The sequence below is a fragment of the Coenobita brevimanus genome, chromosome 59 (genome assembly GCF_032717465.1).
Source record: "Coenobita brevimanus isolate Jiangsu-jjx chromosome 59, ASM3271746v2, whole genome shotgun sequence".
Classification (NCBI taxonomy): Eukaryota; Metazoa; Arthropoda; class Malacostraca; order Decapoda; family Coenobitidae; genus Coenobita; species Coenobita brevimanus.
In genome coordinates this window covers 25,639,253-25,658,502 of record NC_137012.1, presented here as the reverse complement: position 1 = coordinate 25,658,502, position 19,250 = coordinate 25,639,253, and the positions used below count along the sequence as shown (strand labels likewise).

At 41.4% G+C, this 19,250-nt stretch overlaps 1 protein-coding gene across 1 annotated transcript in view; it reads left to right on the top strand.

Moving 5' to 3' along the window:
• The window catches only part of Cand1 (Cullin-associated and neddylation-dissociated 1), a 125,469-nt gene that overhangs the window by 25,619 nt on the left and 80,600 nt on the right, over nt 1-19,250 (top strand). The window contains exons 6-8 of the mRNA XM_080274709.1: nt 70-219; nt 10,855-10,963; nt 16,382-16,521. Of these exons, the coding sequence (XP_080130835.1) occupies nt 70-219; nt 10,855-10,963; nt 16,382-16,521 (399 nt within the window). The remainder of the gene's footprint in view (nt 1-69; nt 220-10,854; nt 10,964-16,381; nt 16,522-19,250) is intronic.

Here is a 19,250-nt window from a genome sequence, read left to right as displayed (position 1 = left end):
CTGAGATAAATACTGTTAGAGGAAAGTGTCAGGTCAAGAGTTATCTGCTGATTCATCCATTCTTTGCAGATTGTGGAAATGTGCCTGAAGTACATCACTCACGACCCCAATTACAACTATGATGACTATGAGGATGATGAGGGACAGATGGATATGGATGAAGATGATGAGGGAGAAGAGGATGATGAGTATTCTGATGATGATGACATGTCCTGGAAAGTAAGATTGACTTTTCTTGTTCCTCTTTATTTTAATCAGGATTAGTTGGTGCTCTTAATCAAACTGTAGTACTGGTATTATTTTTTAGCCAAAGTTATGTATTAAGTCATATTGTCTGTTAGAAATCATATGTTTGTTGCTTTTTAAGTGGTTTAACTGACCTGTAGTTGAATAATTTTCATCATCATCATTATCTGGATCTCCTTTCCCACCCGAGGGCAGGATGAGGAGTAGCAATGTCCAGACAGCCCAGATTTGCCCAATCCATTGGGCCATGCTTCCATTCACTCACCATTCAAGTTCCCAGAATCCTGGCTGTATCTGATATGCCAAAAACATTCACCATGTACTGTAGCTTCACATAAACGTTTCCGGCAGATTCAATCCGGATGCTGTCACATTACAAAGGGTTGAATAATTTTACCAAGAATAATACAATTATCCGATAATACCCAGGATTTCTGTGTGGGCGAGATATTGCTGGAAGGGTACTTAGTGTATTGCCCTCTACCTATCGGTTTATAGTCACAAAGCTCCTAGGTCTGTTGTGGGGGGTTCCTCCCTTTATTATGCTTGAAATTTATTCCACGCTTCTTTTTTAGGACCATGGGCACAGGTGGGTTAAAGATACTCATAGGCTTGTCTGTGCTTAATCCAGTAGTGCCCACTGTTCCTGTGTGGGGGACTTTGTTGCAAGGGTTCTCAGTGTACCACCCGTTGCCTACGGGCTTATAGTCACAAAGCTCATGGGTCCAAATTTGTGAGTTCTTCTCTTTATTACATTTGAAAGTGCCTAATTCCATCCCTTTTTAAGGACCGTGGGCACCAGTTGGCCAGTTTGTTGCTATCCTCTTAACATAAATATCAGTTATCAGTGGGGAAAAAATGAATATTTATTATTTGTGCAAGTCCTTGGATGATACAGAAGTGATCATTGTCCAGCAGATGGTATTGGAAAGAATGATAGGAGAGTATTAGTGAGGTAACAGTAAATTGCAACTCTAAAGTATATCATCATCATCATCATCCAGACCTTTTCCACCAAGAAAATTTTTTGATAGAATGGGATGCTTCCCAAAGTTTGTCCAGTTGAATGAGTCACACTCCAATTCATTGACCATCCAGGTCCCCAGAGTCCTGGCTCCAACTGACAGGTCAAAAAACATTCTGCACATAGTTTCACATTCATCTGTCTGAAAGCATCATTCCAACAATTGTCAGGGTAAAAAGGGAGGCCAAATTATGGTAATACACTCCTCGAAACAATTCATCCAGCCAGCTTGATCACTTTTCATTTCCCCGAGCTTGATTAGCTTCCATACCTCACACACACACTCATTGTCATATCTGTCCATTTTTTAGGCCTACAGTGTCTCCTCCCACCATCATAATTGCTTAGATATACCCCTTGTATCTATCAGATATGTTTATGTGAAGCTACAGTACATGGTGAATGTTTTTGGCATATCAGATAGAGTCAGGATTCTGGGGGCTTGAATGGTGAGTGAATGTAAGTGTGGCCCATTGGACTGGGCAGATTTGGGCTGTCTGGACGTTGCTACTTCTCACCCTGCCCTAGGGTGGGAATGGAGGTCCGGATGATAATGGTGTTGATAATGATGGTGATCTATCTATCTATTGCCAGACGCCTTAATCCAGCACGGGGTGTCCACAAACAAATCGCCTCCACGTCGCCCTGTTCCCGTCAGTTAACTGACTTGCTCCCAACTCACACACCCCTCTCTCATATACCTCTCCACTCCATCCCTCCATCTCCCCCTCAGCCTCCCCCTCGCTCTTCCCCCCTCCACCTCATTCACAGACACTCTCCTCAACAGTCTTTCACCCTCCATCCTCTCCACATGGCCAAACCACCTCGGTGTGTTCCTCCTAACGCTTCCTATCACATGCACACCACAATGCTCGTTTATATCCTCATTTGTCAGTCTGTCTCTCCATGTGACTCCACAGGTTTCTCTCAAATAACTCATTTCCACTGCTGTCACTCTTGACTGTGTCCTTCCAACAACATCCAAGCTTCACTTCCATACTTCAGAGTTGGTATCACAATACTGTCATGCAACAACTTTTTCACTTCCATGCCCACTTCACTGTTTCTTATCACTGCTTTCAAGGAACCAGCAACCTTTCTTCCTTGTTGCACCCTTTCAAGCACTTCACCCTCCAAACTTCCCTCCTTATTCATTTCACTCCCCAAGTACTTAAACGTACTGACGTTTTCCATTTCTTCACCACTCAACCTCACTGTACATTCACCGACTTCACCTCTCTCAAAGACCATCACTTTACTCTTCCCTACATTCACCTGTAGATTCAGTTTCTTACACACTCTCCCAAACTTATCCACCGAGCCTTGCAGCTCCCCTTCATCGTCACTCAACAACACAGTATCATCTGCAAACAACGGTACAGGGAGTTTCCAAACACTACCCTCTCTCACTAGGGCCACTCCAACATCCACTGCCCTCCCTTGTATCTCTTTTATTACTGCTTCTATGTACAGATTGAACAACCATGGAGACATGACACATCCCTGTTTCAACCCAACCTTCAAAGAGAAAACTTCACTCAGTTCACTGTCCACATGCACTGCAGCCTCAGCACCATCATATATACTCTTCACAGCATTCAACAGCTTCCCATCTACTCCATATATTCTTAATACTTTCCACAATTCTTGTGTATCCACCCTGTCATATGCTTTCTCCAAATCCATGAAGGCTGCATACAACTTCTTTCCCTTCTCAAGAAACTTTTCCACTAAAGATCTAAGAATGAATATCTGATCTACACAACCTCTTCCCTTCCTAAGGCCTCCCTGTCCTTCTCCAACTAATTCCTCTGTTATTTCCCTAACTCTGTCAGTAAGTATCCTACCATCTATTACACTAAGAAGACAAATGTCCCTATGATTACCACACACTTCTTTTTCTCCTTTTCCTTTGTACAAGGGAATAATTATACCTGACTTCCAATCCTCTGGGACTCTACCTTCCTCCCAGGCCAATCTGCACATCTTCCACATCCATTCTACTACTATCTTTCCCCCATGCTTCAGCATTTCACCACACACACCATCAATTCCTGGGGCTTTCCCCAATTTGACTTTCTTCATTGCTTCCACAACTTCTATCCTACTGATTTCTTCTTGTCTTCTCACCTTCCTCCTTCTCCCAGCCATTCCCCAGCCACTTATACACACATTACTTCCATTCTCTATGTTCAACAATTCCTTAAAGTGTACTCTCCATCTGCTCACTTCTTCTCCCTTCTCCATTAGTAATCTACCATTTTTATCTTTCACTCCCCTACTAACTTCACTGCCACCCTGTCCTACTCTCTTCACGTCGTTCTAGAACATTTTCTTACAGTCCCTCCACTTTACACTCAAATTCCTTCCAAATTCCTCATCCACACTCTTCTTACTCTCTCTTACTAATCTTTTCACCTCTTTTTTTTCCTTTCTGCAATTAACTCTCTTTTCCGCCTCTCGACTTCTTCCACGCCCCTGTTTCTCATCCATTCATTGTATGCTTTCTTCTTTTGTGCCACAACCTGTCTCACCTCTTCATTTCACCATGCTGTTCCTTGCATTCCCTTCCGTCTTCTCTTCACCCCACATACCACTTCACATGCTGCACATATTTCTTCTGTGAATATCTTTCACATACCTTCCACATCCCCCATCTGCTCCAATTCATATTTACCCAATTGTTCCTCCTCGTCTCTCTTATATTCTGCCTTTTTCTCATCCTCTTGTAACCTTTCCACTCTCCTTGCAACTACTCCTTCCTCCCGTCCTTCCCTTCTTCTATTTCTCCTTCTTACTTGGATCTTGATTCTGGCCACCACCAAGTAGTGGTCAGAAAGTCCACTCCCCCAACCTCTATAAGCTCTTGCATGCATTACACATCTTCGCATCCTTTCATCCACACACACATAATCAGTCATTGCCTTCCTTTCATTCAGTTCACCATCCACCCTTCTCATCACTTGCCATATGTACGTGTGGATCATTTTGTGCCTGAAGAGGGTATAGGTTATCACTAACCCCCTCCCGGCACAAATGTCCACTAACACACTGCCATTCTCATCTATCTCAGCAGGCACACCCCACTCACTAACTATTCCATCCACCTTCACATTCCCTACTTTACCATTCATATCACCAGTCAAGAACACTCTCTCATTCCTTCCAGACTTTTCCATGCACACTTCCACATTTGTCCAGAACTCTTCTCTCACTCTCCTTGCACGATCTTGCGTTGGCGCATACACGCACACAATCGCCCACATTTGTATTCCAACTTTCAGTCTTACCCACAATCCTTGAGCCAACTGACCCATAGTCTCATATGTTCTTCCATCTTTTACTCACAACAATACACACTCCTTCTTTTGCCATCTCATTCTCACCTACTCCTGCACATATACTCCATCCATACTCCCATTGTCTCACACTCTCTCCTCTCCATTTTGTTTCAGTTACTCCACATACATCCAATTTCGCACCCTCAAGCACCTGGCCAATCTGTCTCTCTCACCTCATCATTCACACTCCTTACATTCCACATCATGATATATCTATCTGTCTATCTATCTATCTATCTATATATGTATCTATATATGTGTGTGTGTGTGTGTGTGTGTATATATATATATATATATATATATATATATATATATACACACATTTGTGTGAAGCTGCAGAATGTGGTGAATGTTTTTTGGCGTATCCGGTAGAGCTAGGATTCCTGGGGCTTGAATGATGAGTGAATGAAAGTGTGGCCTATTTGGATTGGGCAAGTTTGTGCTGTCAGGACATTGCTATTCCTGCTGGTATGCTGATTTTGATAAAATTAGGTAGACTTGGCCCTTAGATGATCAACTGAATTGAAGTGTGGCGCTAGGGAAGGATTGAGTTTGGTGCCACTGCTGTATTATATACTTGATCAAGGACAATTTTCTAGCCATCTTTGTCATGTACTTTACAGTGTAATTACCGTACCATCCTAATGGAGTGGTAGAAAGTGACCATCATCTACTCACCTGATGTAGTGTTGCCTATTGCTTCTTCCACCTTTATCATTCTGTATCTGCCCTCCTCTCCTCCTACCTCCCACTACTTCCCTGTCAATTTTTGTTTCTCTTCTTTCTGCTTCTGGTGACTGTATTGAGTGACAAGTTTAATGGTTTCCTGTAACCCAGGAAACCATTTAGAACATTGGGTGGTAACCATATTACCAGATTGCAAGATGAACTGAAGCCTAGTATGGTGCCCCTGTTAACTGAGTGGAGACACAAATGCGGCACCTACCCAGGAACCAAACCTTCCATACATTTCCTCATGACTCACTGTGGTAAGATGCTGTCAACTGCAAGGGAACATCGAATGGCCGTGCTAGGGTGGTTGCTTGCGTGTGGTTGATTGGTCTTCTTGCCCAGAGAGACTTCAGTTGATCAGCATCAGCAAGAACAACCTGTCACATTGACTTCATACTTTTATTCAGTCAGACCATGTGAAATACAAAGCTGCAGATTATGAGAATGTTCTGTATGCTATGCTATAACACACACAGATACATAGCTCATTACTGTACATACTGAGTGCAGCCAAGATACAGTCTAACTGTGATTGAGAGTGGCTATGTTGTGTACTGATTAGGCAGGAGTTTTGCACAAACCCTCTTGCTGGGGTTGTCCCCTCATGAGGCCCCTACACCTTAAAAGGGTTGCTTTGTTGCCAGTCCACCAGGCCATTGCCATTTGTCATCACTTGAGTAGGGCAGTAAACATTTGCCCGATACACTTGTTTCACTCCTCTCTCTCTCTTTCATCCACTAAAGTACATTACGAGGTGCTATCCAAAATTTTCCAGACTGATGCTATATAAAACTGAAAACTCACCGTAGCTGCTATTGGCCGCCATCGCCCTTGAAGTAGATCCCTTGCGCATTGATACACCAGTCCCAGTGCTTCCTCCATTGCTGGAATGCTCCCTGGATGTCCTCAGTGGTATCAAAATGATGCCCTTTCAGCTTGATCTTCATTTTTGGGAACAGAAAGAATCCACAGGGGACCAAATCCGGCAAGTAAGGAGGGTGTGGGATGATAGCCACGCTGTTCTTGGCCTAAAACTGGTAAGTGTTGAGCACACTGTGAGCTGGGGCATTGTCATGGTGAAGCAGTCACTTGTTGTGTTGCCAGAGGTCAGGGTGCCACCTTTCAACATTTTGAAGCAGTCGCCGCAAAACACCACAGTAGAAGTTGGAATTGACAGTTTGGCCAGCTGAGACAAATGCTTTGTGCATAATCCCCTTGATGTCAAAGAAAACAATCAGCATGCTTTGGACATTGCTTTTCACCTGTCTGGCCTTTTTGGGACATGGTGAGGCTGTCCAACCAAGAGATTGCTCACCAAACACTTGTTGAATCGTTGCCAGGGTCTCTGTTGCATTTTTCCCGAGATTTGCACAAACTTTGTGGCAAATTCATTGTTCCTTTTTTTTATATCCATCAAAAATCGCCAGACAACATGTGCACGACAGCAAACAGACGAACGTCATTAATCCCCAAGTCCCCATAGCTCTGTGCCATGTAGCACAGTGACTCACAATGCATGTTAGTATTGCCACCTAGCGGGACATCACGCTACTTACAACCCCTTTAGGCATTGCGATCCCAGTCCGGAAAACTTTGGATAGCACCTTGTATGCATTTCTGCACATTACGACTCTGGCACCATTTTGTGGTAACAGACAGCACACTGCGTGGGAGAAAAGTGATTGGAGAAGACGACAACACTATGAACATCTAAATAGCAGGGAGTAAAGGGAATTCAGCAAAATAGCACATTGCAGCTATGTATGTCATTTAAGTGCAAGACTTGGACTTACATTACCTCCTCCTCCTCCTCCTCCTCCCTTCTCCCTCCTCCTCCTCCTCCTTCTCCTTCTCCTTCTCCTCCTCTTTCTTTTTCTTTTTATCTTCTTCTTCTACAGTAGGATACTGTATAAAACCCTCAAACAAAAATGACTGTTGATCTTTTACCTAGTGAAATGACCCATTCACTTATTGTTTACTTCACTGAAATTCTCTACCCCAGGTACTCCAAGTAAATGTGCTTCATCATGTTAACCTCGGTCTGCATTTTTTTTTTTCTTTTACACCTCTGGTTAAGTTAAATTTTCCCATGTTCATTCATCATTCATTCATCATCTAATCCTGTGTTACCCCTTGAGGAGTGTAGGAGCCTGGAGCTAGGCAAGTTGGTCCTAAAATTTAAGGTGAGAGTGACCAGCCTCACTCATCCCTGAGTGGCATTATGTGAGCAATAAACCCCAACCACCCTAGGATATAAACCTGCACAGGCTCAATCCGATTGGAGCACTTTAAGTACCCCCTAAACCACCAGGTGCCATTTTTTTTCCCCCAATATTGCATTTTTTATTTTATCCAAGAATGATGCCTGTTTGTTTTATTTTGTTTTTGAAGGCTCCAACATGCTTGCATGCGTCGGCCGTGGTCACCTAATGGCGGCTCTCCATGCTACTCAATATCTAGCAGCTACCTTATTCAGTCCCTCATCCCTGAGATCACATTTAATGACCTCATCCCAGGTCTTTTCCGGTCTGCCTCTGGCAACCCTACAGCCAGTATTAACAATTCTCACTTTCTGCACCCAATTATCATTCCCCATCCTCTCTACATGCCCAAACCATCTCAGTCTACCTCTCCTCATCACAACGCCAATACACTCCAGTCCCATGCTGCCCCTCAACTCTTCGATCGTAACCCTAGCCCTCCCAGGCTTCACACTCAGGGACGCACTGCACATCCACCTAATTATTGTCATTTCTGTATGTTTGAGCCTGCAAATATCCTCTTCCTTTACTGACCTGATTTCACTACCACATAACATTACACTGCTAATATGCTGCATACAAAGATCCCTTAGCATGGAGGGAGAGCCCTCTCATTGTCAGGAGAGGCAGCAGCTTCTGGGACTTCTTAAAAGTAATGAGTCTTCATCATCCACACTACTTATCCCACCCCAAGGTGGGATGAGATAAGATCCAGAGAGCCAGGAAAAAGAATGATAAAATGAGATGCTAATATCAGTCTTTTACCTTAATTGTTCTGGACTGGACTGCAGCACTCATAGTTGAGTCTCGGTCATGTATACTTAAGAAGAAATACCATGATGTATGTATAGCCTATGTACAGTAAAAGTCCTGTTATTCGGCACCTAACAGACCAGGATAATGCTGAGAAATTGGATTTGCCGAATAATAAAAAAACCTACCCACTCAGCACTGTAAATGTATTGGTGAACACTGGCATCACCACTTATGGTATTACAATTGTGTCTGGAGAGAGTACTGTATACTGTACTGTACAATACTGTAATCAATACTGTACTGTACCTGGAACTGAAATATATATAAATTAGTGAACATATACATGTGTAATGACACAACAGGCCTATAAGTCACAGATAACACTTCCTGGATGGCCGAAATGATAACGGAAAACTGTATTACCTACTCGCTCAGTACATCATTTGTATTTGTAAACACCGTCATCTCTACTTACATTGTTACAAATGTGTTTGGAGTGAGTATTATATACAATACTCTTTCCAAATACAAAATAAAATACTGTAGTTGGAAAAATACATAAAATAAACTGGAGGAATATGAATTGATAAGGTCTCTTGGATGAAAGTTAAATGTACATTTAGCGCTCATTCTTTTGTTCATTTTTGTCTTTATAGGTGAAAGGGAGAGTATTAATACAAACAATAATGTATTCCATTAACCCCTTAATAACCCCTGGCATTGAACAACCCTTTACAGTACCGGTGTCAGTGACGTCTCATTAATGTGAGCTATAAAAAAACATGAACAATTATAGAAAGGGATTGAAGGTCACTGGTATGTTTACACGGCTCTAGGATACGATTCCAAGCAGTCAGGCGGTCGCTTAATCTCAGATGTTTTCGTCCATTTGGTAAATGCACCGTAACTATCAATTCTTCTGTGAATCATAGCAAATCATAGCATGGGTTTAGGAAGCTAAAAAACACATTGCTAGGTGCGGCAGACGATTCTCTTCACATCTCTAAGAAAATTAAATGGAAGAAATTTAATCCATCTTTGAGTACATAGAGTAAGTTTCTTCCATTCTTCGTAAATCAACCTATTTTTCTTAAAGATGTGAAGATAATCGTCTGGCGCACCTAGCAATGTGTTATTTACCTTCCTACCATACTATGATTTGCTATGATTCACGGAAGAATTGATAAAGTTACGGTGCATTTATCAAATTGGCGAAAACATCTGAGACTAAGCGACCACCTGACTGCTTGGAATCGTATTCTAGAGTCGTGTAAACATACCAGTGACCTTCATTCCCTTCCAATAATTATTATCAGTTTTCTTAAAGCTCACACTGACTCGACATCACTGACGCTGGTACTGTAAAGGGTTGTTCAGTGCCGGAGGTTTTTAAGGGGTTAATGGAATACATTACTGTTCGCATCAGTACTCTCCCTTTCACATATAAAGACAAAAACGAACAAAAGAATGAGTGCTAAATGTACGTTTAACTTTCATCAGAAATACCTTACCAGTTCATATTTCTCCAGTTTATTTTATGTATTTCTCCGACTTTAGGTTACGTTTGGTTAAATTATTAGGTACAGTTAAACTCGGTTAGGTTAAACACTTAGGACAGTCCCTTCCGCCATTATGCTGAAGAATCAAAGTAAAAGAGCTGTCACAGCACTACAGCTAAAAGCAACGGGGAAACAGATTCAACAAGCAACATTTATTTATGGGTAATGCATTACAGTATCAGTGGTTCATGGGGTACACAATTACCGGTAAATGTCATTTTCAGGAAGGCATCAAGAATGAGCAAGGGGGCTTGGAACGTAACCCTCGCTAATTTAGGGTGGGGGTGGGGTTACTGTACTGTATGATACCGTGCAGTATTGTAAACAGTACAGTACTGTACCTGAATATGAAGAATATAGAAACTAGTGAACATATACAAGTGTAATGAAACAGTAGGCCTACAAGTCACAGGTAACACTTCCTGGACTGCCGAGATGATTCCGGACATCTGCCGAACAATAGAAGATTTTCGTAAATGAGATTATTTCTCAAAACTGCTGAAATATCGGATCTACTGAATTATCAGCTGCCGAATAATAGGACTTTTACTGTATTTATTTTTAAAGGTTTCTGGTGCACTTTTGTTGATGGGAATTGTGGATTTATCAGAGGGAAACTTGCATTGAGGATGGATTTTTATGATCACCGAAATGTTTCTCCAATTGCACCCTTTTTTAATGTGCTTGTGTATAGCCTGATTACCTAATGATAGGTTCTTCATTAGCATACCCCATTCATTCATAAGTGGATACCAGCAATTTGTATTGGCATTTTCTTGGTGGAAGAGGGTCATTAATATGCTGATGATTGTGTTGAAGAGTTCGTTGTGTTGGTTTGACTGCTTAAATAGTAATAGGTACTGTATGTACAGTATGTATATATATAATAATATAGTTACCAGTATCTGTTTAACTGTAATGATCTTATTATCCAGGTACGCCGCTCTTCAGCAAAGTGTCTTGAAGCTGTCATCTCCACCAGACATGAAATGTTGATAGAATTTTATAAAACAGTTTCTCCACAACTTATAAACAGGTTCAAAGGTAAGCACACTAACTTGCATGTTTGGTTACCCTTATCATATCCCCCCTCCCCCCCTTCTCTCTCTCTCTCTCCAGTATCAGTTTTCCAGTACAGTCATACCCCACCTTAGCAGTGCAAAAAAGTTAACACTCTTCCCCACCTATCGATGGCCAGTCCCTAGTTATCTGATGTGCTTTTTCAAACCAATTTTGATAATGTTTCAGACTTAAATTTTGAGCCAGGTGAACAAAGTAAATAGTCATTATTTTTGTACAAAATGTATCTGCGTGTGTCTGCCCATGTCGAAAACTCAGATATCAGAAAGTATTGATTGTAGAAGGAAAAGTTATTAATTAAAGTTGTTTAGAGTCACAACTTGAATTCACATGTCACTCAGCCAGCTTTGGGAGTCATCCAGGATGGATACATAATAGTCAAGTTTTCATCTAACAGTGAGTTCACATGTCACTCAGCCAGCATTGGTAGTCATCCAGGATGGATATATAACTGTCCAAGTTTTTTTTCTGACAGTATTATTACAGTCTACCTTGCTAACAGATGATGGATAGTCTTGTGTTTAGGTTCATTTATAAACTTTTTTTAGACTTCGATTAGCTAATGTGTCTTAATCATAGATGGAGTGAAAGCTGTCATTTTTAAGTACAGTTGACTAACTTTGATTTTTTCCAGGCTTATTTTTTATTATTTTCACATTTTATCATTGGACTTACAAGAGTTAAAGCCTGCTTGTAGGCTTAGTTTAGCTTGTTTTAAAATTATTTGGAGGTTTAAGCTAGAAACTTGTTTTTGGACTCATTTGGGTGGGTTTTGGACGTGGTTGGAGGATTCCAAGTCTCCCAAACACATCTCAATACTTTCTGTTATAACGTCTTGTTTAATGATACTCCGGCTCAACGATGGGGTTTCCCAAACACATCTCATCATTATAATAAGGACGGCCTGTATCATAAAGCATGAGTTAGGTGCAGAATAAGAGAAATTGATGAATTATTCTTCAACAAAACTGACATACATAGTGTAATCTGTGTGATGGAGTCAGATATTTCTTCATATTGTGTGATTAGTCAAGGCACTCTCTCCCATTTTTCTTGATATTTTGTTGGCAGTTATTTCTAGTCTTTTATCATCATCATCATCATCCAAACCTCCATTCCCACCGTAGGGCAGGATGAGGTGTAGCAGTGTCCAGACAGCCCAAATTTGCCCAGTCCAATGGGCCACACTTCCATTCGCTCACCATTCAAACCCCCGGAATCCTGGCTTTATCTGATATGCCAAAAACATTCACCACATTCTGTAGCTTCACATAAAATATCCAATGGAGTCAATCCAGACGCTGTCACGTTAAAAGGGGTGCCAAATCCCTGATCATGCGCTTCTCACAATATTCATCCAGCCAGCTCGATCTCTTGTCAGTCCCTTAGCTTTACAGACATCCAGACCTCTCTTCCTCACACTTACCCACCATATCCCTCCATCTCCTTGGCCTACCGTGCCTCCTGCCCCCTTCAAATTTGCTCAGATATACCTTTTTCAGCACTCTATTGTTATCCATTCTCTCCACATGACCATACCATATATATATATATATATATATTCCTCTCTTCCATCTTTCTTTCCTTCCATCCTCTGTCTTTCTTTCCTTCATTCTTTCCTTGTCCTTCTGCCTACGGGTGACTTTACACTCCCTCTTCTGTCTTTCTTTCCTTCATTCTTTCCTTTTCCTTCTGCCTGTGGGTGACTCTACACTGAGTGACAAGCCAAATGGTTTCCTGTACACCAGGAAACCATTTACGACACTGGATGGTAACCATATAGCCAAATTTTGGCACCTGGTGGTTTAGTAGGTAATTATTGCGCTCCAGTTGTATTGAGCCGGTGAAGGTTTATATCCAAGGGGTGGTTGGAGTTGATTGCTCATGTAATGCCACTCAGAGATGAGTAAGGCTGGTCACTCACATCTTAAATGTCGTTACCAACTGCCTAGCCCTGGGCTCCTATGCTCCTCATGGGGCAGTGTAGGATTAGATGATGATGAATGATACATAAAAAAAAAACAAAAAAAATTGGTTTTACGCCAGGAATCCCTGAAGGGCTAAGGCGTTGCCTCTGGGTAGAGGACTTTTGGATTGGAGCATGTAGCATTTTATGACCGGATGCCCTTCCTGATGTCTACCAATGACCCTTGGGTGGATTCGATCCTCCGACCCTTCGGTCAGAGTGGAGCGCTCTAACCCTCTGAGCCACGGCTGCTACAATAAATATATATATATATATATATATATATATATATATATATATAATATATATGTATATATGTATATACAGTATATATATATACTGTATATACATACTTATATACATATGTACAGTAGAATCTTCATAGAACACAAGATAGGTTATGCAGAACCTCGTGCATAATTAGTTGTGCGCCAAAACGTGACATATATTTACATGTAAAATAAGGGGTTAGGTTCTAGGAACCTCATATTTTTCATTAAAAATATACTTAAAGATAGATTATTACAAATAATTCTGCCTTAAGACACTGAAGACAGTGTGTTTACATATGACCTCACCGACTGGACCCATCATTGCATACTGCATTCTAACCTAACTTAACCGATTAGTTTTGCCCCCTAATACTCCCTGTAAAAATTTTAATCACCAAGGATTGCTACATAGTCTTTTGAAAGTCCTCATTACAAATCAAGCAAAAACTTCACCTAAACAACATGTGAATAATGGCCGCCCAGCATCACACATTTTTCGTCACAAATCGCTTCTGGTGCTTATTAAAAAAAAAATGCAGTGTAAAACTTTTTGAAAGCCATAAGTTATCAACAATAAAGGAAACAAAAAAAGCTATGAAGAATTCGTCAGCATGGAGTGATTGCATATTTCTCACTTCATAGATGTACACGAATGCAGTAATCGTGAAAAATAAACAAGTCAGCCAAGCACTATAATTTGTATGACAGTATAATTCACAAGAACTGAACTCACATAACTATCTTACCTAACTGTTTATGTCAGCATGTAGTGTCTTCACGAACTGAAAGATCCAAATTTTCTTGACCAAAGACCGTCAGTTCATAACAAAGATGAAGCAGAAAGCCTTCCCCCCCCCCCACACTCGTTGCACTAAAGGTGAATACATGAATTGTACTGCTCCTTTATCATCAACTTTTTTTCAACAAAGAAAACTATCCACATTGTAAACATCCCGACCCATTTTATCTGTCTGATCGTTTGCATTTACACTCCAACACCACACGCAACTTCATCTAACAATTTTACGTTTTCATTTAGAATAAATGCTTTTCTTGTGGTCATAGCACTTTCAGGATGCATAGGCATAACAAAAGTAAGTTTGGAACCACATGCTCAGAGTTCTGTGAGGAAATGAGGAGCAAGGAAATAAGTAAGTAAACTTCTCATCACAGTGACCGTTCACACAACACTGAGGTAGGCAGCAGGCTGTTGCAGGCGGTATGGGGGTCATGTGGGTCGGGTTGGGTCAAGGAAGCCGATCAGTGACCGACAAAAGCATAACACACGAGTTGTATCTGGAATGCCAATACCAGTATGCACCCATTTCCCAGTTTCTCGCGCATTTGAGTGGTGTTATCGTCCTGTTAAGTAATTATAGGAGAAATTAAATGCCTGTGTTATTGTATGATCGTTCTTTCGTGTGGTCTTAAATCATGACTCATATTTATGTATATATAATATAAAGATACTCCCCCAGTCTTTGTGATGGAAAAAAAAAAGAATACAATTTCAGTGGTAATGTTAACTCTATAGTAGTAGTTGTAGTAGTAGTAGGAGTTGTTGTTGTAATAACCTCAGGCTTATCTTACTTGAACCCCATGGACTGCAAGTTGAAGTTGCCCTCCTGCAGGCCTCCATCCTCCTTTCAGGGGGATAGAGAGGGAGTTGAGGCATGTTTCTATAACTGGGAAGTCAAGCAGACTGGTTATATTTGCACCAGCACATGAATGCATCCTTCTCTGGCACAAAATATATGTATAGTAAACTTTACACTCCCTCTTTTGTCTTTCTTTCCTTCATTCTTTCCTTTTCTTCTGCCTATGGGCAATTCTACACTGAGTGACAAGTCAAGTGGTTTCCTGTACACCAGAAAACCATTTACTGTGCTTGATGGTAATCATATAACTAAATCCTGGCACCTGGTGGTTTAGTGGGCAATTGCGGCGCTCCAGTCGGATTGAGCCGGTGAAGGTTTATACGCAAGGGGTGGTTGGGGTTTATTGCTTATGCAGTGCCACTCAGGGATGAGTGAGGCTGGTCACTCTCATCTTAAACTTCAGGACCAACATGCCCCAGGCTCCTACGCTTCTCATGGGGCAATGTAGGATTGGATGATGGATGGATGGATCATTATCCTAATCCATCTTACTAAGTACAATAGTTTCTTCTGCTTTTTCTGTTACTCCTTATCTTTATGATAGATTTGGGTGTGGATAAGAGGAAAAGGATCATTTAAGTTTTATGTATTGGTTATATTTTTTTGTATTTTTAATTTTAAAGTGATTTATATTATTAGTTTGTTGACAGTTTGGCATTTATGTGGCACTGTGGTACTATTCCACACCCACATTAATGAAAAGCCAATAAATGCCTAAGATTTAGGCTCTTATTGTGGAGATTCAACCTCTTTTTAGATTTTTTTTTTTTTTTTTTTTTTTTTTTTTTTTGTAGATCCAGTATATGTGACTTCCAATCACGAGGGCTAGAAATTCCTAGAGAAAACAATGATCATTCTGTCATGTATTACAATTTTAACTCTTCTAATCTGATGGGCCATTATAATCTTAGCTTCCATTTTAGCTAAAAAAACAATCATAGACCGAGCTTCTTCACTCAGAAAACTGGCATTTCAATAAAAGCCTCCTGGCCAAAGCACCCCTCTCCCCTCCCTTTCATATCTTCCTACACTTGACCAAATGTTCTTCCCCACACTTAAAAAGTTGCTCCCTAAAATATAGAAGATAGTCTTATTATGCCTGGATTTTGAAGCTTTGTGTGATGGCTGTACTGACCAGTCTGTTGGTAAGTTTCCCCTTTCTGTGTTTCTCTGACTTCTACAGTAGATCCTCTTAGCCTCCCCCCCCCCTTTTTTTTTTTTTTTTTATATAGTGGGAAATGATGATGATGAAAATGAATGAGAAAGTTGCTTGTAATGAATATTGTGCTCTTTTTAATGAGACATTAGCTACTGACCCTTCTTGCTTGCTCATTTTATGGAGTGTGAATAGACCAGGTAGCTGCTGAAAAATGTACTACTAAACTGAGTTGTATTGGAAAATAATACAAGATAGCCAGTGAAAGCAAGAACTGAGAGAAACTTTGTTACACGTTCACACTTCTTACCTCGCATGATCTTTGCACAGAACGGGAAGAAAATGTGAAGGTCGACATATTCCACGCATATATGGCACTACTGAGACAAACTCGACCTTCACTCAGCCTGAGCATTGACCCTGATGCCATGGAACAAGAAGAGGGAACCATTTCTATGCTCAAGCAACAGGTGAGGAACAGGAGGATGGAATCTGGTGAGAATTCATTTTTTGTTATGTTGAATTACCGGATGGAAGCTGATGAAGGTAGAACTATTAAGCAGTCATTACTGTTAACACACCCAAAATGTATGTTTCCATAATACTATTTGTATATAATGCACATAGCTGTTGGTGAGGTTCAGAATGCTTTCATAATGTGCGTAGACTGTGCATAATGTACAGTGTGAGCCCAGACATGTCAAAATGTGATATTTCTGGCCATTGCACATGCCTTCTTCCCATAGTGAGCAGCATGTGATTGGTCAGAGACCCACTGTGCACCATATCCTTGTCCTTCCTTCACACCAAGTTTGTCTACCATCACATTTAAGTACAATACGTATGTTTATACGTGTGTTTATCAGAGTGTTTTAAGGCTTCTTTATGATTCTTTGTCACTGTATTTTCAAAGCCTATTTGGGGAAAGGAAGGGCAGGTTAATAGAGTGACACTGGTGAAGGTGCCAACCAGATTCCTTTTTTCCCCATAAGCTGAGGGTCTTCTGTAACCTCCCAATCTCTTTGTTCCCAATCTCTTTAGCCTGAGAGGACTGACCTAAGCTGAAGAAAATAATCTAGCATTAATTAGAATAAAAAAGAGAGATCATCAGGTTCAAGAGGTTAACCTTTTACATGGTAACATAAGGGTTTCTCTCTCCATAAGGAACTTGCCTGCCTGTAATTACCATAAACCCTTGGAAATTTATCCATTGCTAGGGAAGGTGTTAACATAGTTGCAGTTTTTTCAGTGAGTGTGTAATGGTGAGCTCGTAGAGTAATAACCACTCCACTGTGATGATGTCTTTTGCATTTTATTCGTGTTTTATTTAACGTGCAGCATTAAATTTTGTAGAAAATGGTTATGGGTCATAATATATATTGATTCAAGCAATCTTAAGTTACTGTTTGATGAACAAGATAATATTTTAAAATACTCTTTTTTAAGTATGATATAACAAGATTCACAATGGCATCTTACCGCTTAGTGGGGAGGGGACCTGAGATCCGGCCTGTCCTGCTTGACTGACCCATATGTCCGTCTGTCTTAGCCTTGAACGCATGGATTGTGCTACCAATATAACCGGCGTGGCAACCTGTGCAAGTGAAACAATAGACAACAGACAAACATAGGTTGGTCGGAATAAGGTCTTTAACTTGAAAGAAAGAGCCAGTTTGGAATGAATTATTTTGTCAAATGGCCACCCCTTACGGGATTATGGCATCTGACAATATATAGATAGATAGATTAAATTTTAGTCAGTTTGTGGATAAAATGTCAAAATGTTAATTTTATCCTCAAATTGACTTTAAGATTATACTAATTCATTCAAAATTGGCTCTTTCACGTTAAAGTCCCTGTTCTATCCAAACTATGTTTGCTGTCATCTATTGTTTCACTTAACCAGGTTGCCAGACCAGGTATATTGGTAGCGCAATGCGTGCTTTCAAGGGTAGGACAGACAGACAAATGGGTCAGTCGAGCAGGACAGGCCGAAGACTCAGGTCCCCTCCTTGCTGAGCAGTAAGAGACCAGTGTGAATCTTGTGGCATCATACTTAAAAAAGGGTACAGTTGAGTCACATAAAATGAGTATTTGTAAGCCACGGCATGGTTCCCGCTCTGAACCGAAAGTAGCAGAAACCAAGGTTATATGCCTAAAGCATGGACTTTTAGTGCCAAAGTGAATCATTTCTGTTGAGATTTCAATGGTGCGTGTCTGTGCCACAAACCACAGCCATCAGCCATGCACAGGCAAGCATGACAAGCAATGAGAAGCCAGTTATAACCCTTCCCTGGCGGCAAGTGCGCGCATTGCTTCTTTCCATTGTTTACTCTTGCACCGCTCGCTGCGAGAATGGCCATGAGTCCGGTTTGTAAGGCCTATCTGGCCTCCCCCCCTCCCCCACCTTACTTGTCCTCCAGCATGATACAATACCAGACCACAACCCGCCTAAAGCAGGGCATACACGCACAATCAGGCCCGTCCGCCGGCCTGAAGAGGCAGGCCTGTTCAGGCAAACCTAGGCATGTGTGGGTAGGGAACAGGTGCCTGCACAGGTGGCCTAAACGATCATCCTGGGATCTGTCACGGACAGATTTTCGTGGTCAGGCTCCGGTCAGGTGCAGGCAAACTGAGCGTGTGTGGAGTACCGCAGGTCATCAGGCGTCAGTCTTGTGTCAGTTGTGCGGAAGTGAAGACATCTGATGGGACAGTTTACTCCCTGTCATCAACCAATCTTTTGCCCATTTGGTCCATTTTTTCCTCCTCTTTCTATTATTTGCAATATAAGCCGCAGCAACAGCCCCAATATCATACAGCTGTAGGTCATCTGTGGGCATCGGAGTGTCCATGGCCACCCTCATGCCATGGCATTTCACTTGCAACTAAGCTCGAGACGTGAGGCAGGCAGAATCGTGTGTGGGCATAGCATTGATCATTGAGGCCGGCCTCATTAGGCCACCAAACGGGCTCGCCTGTGCATATATGGCCCACTTGAGACCGTCGCAAAAGGGTCAGAAAAACAGTCACCACCTAACCTTATACTCTGTCAGGCACGATCATGGTGTATGTGGCAGACTCTGTCATGCCACGATTGTGGTAGCCTTCAAATCTCTCAATCGTGTGAGAATGGGAAGTTTGTTTTGGCTGCAGACATCACACATCGAGACTTATGATTGGACCATTGTTTCCCATTCTC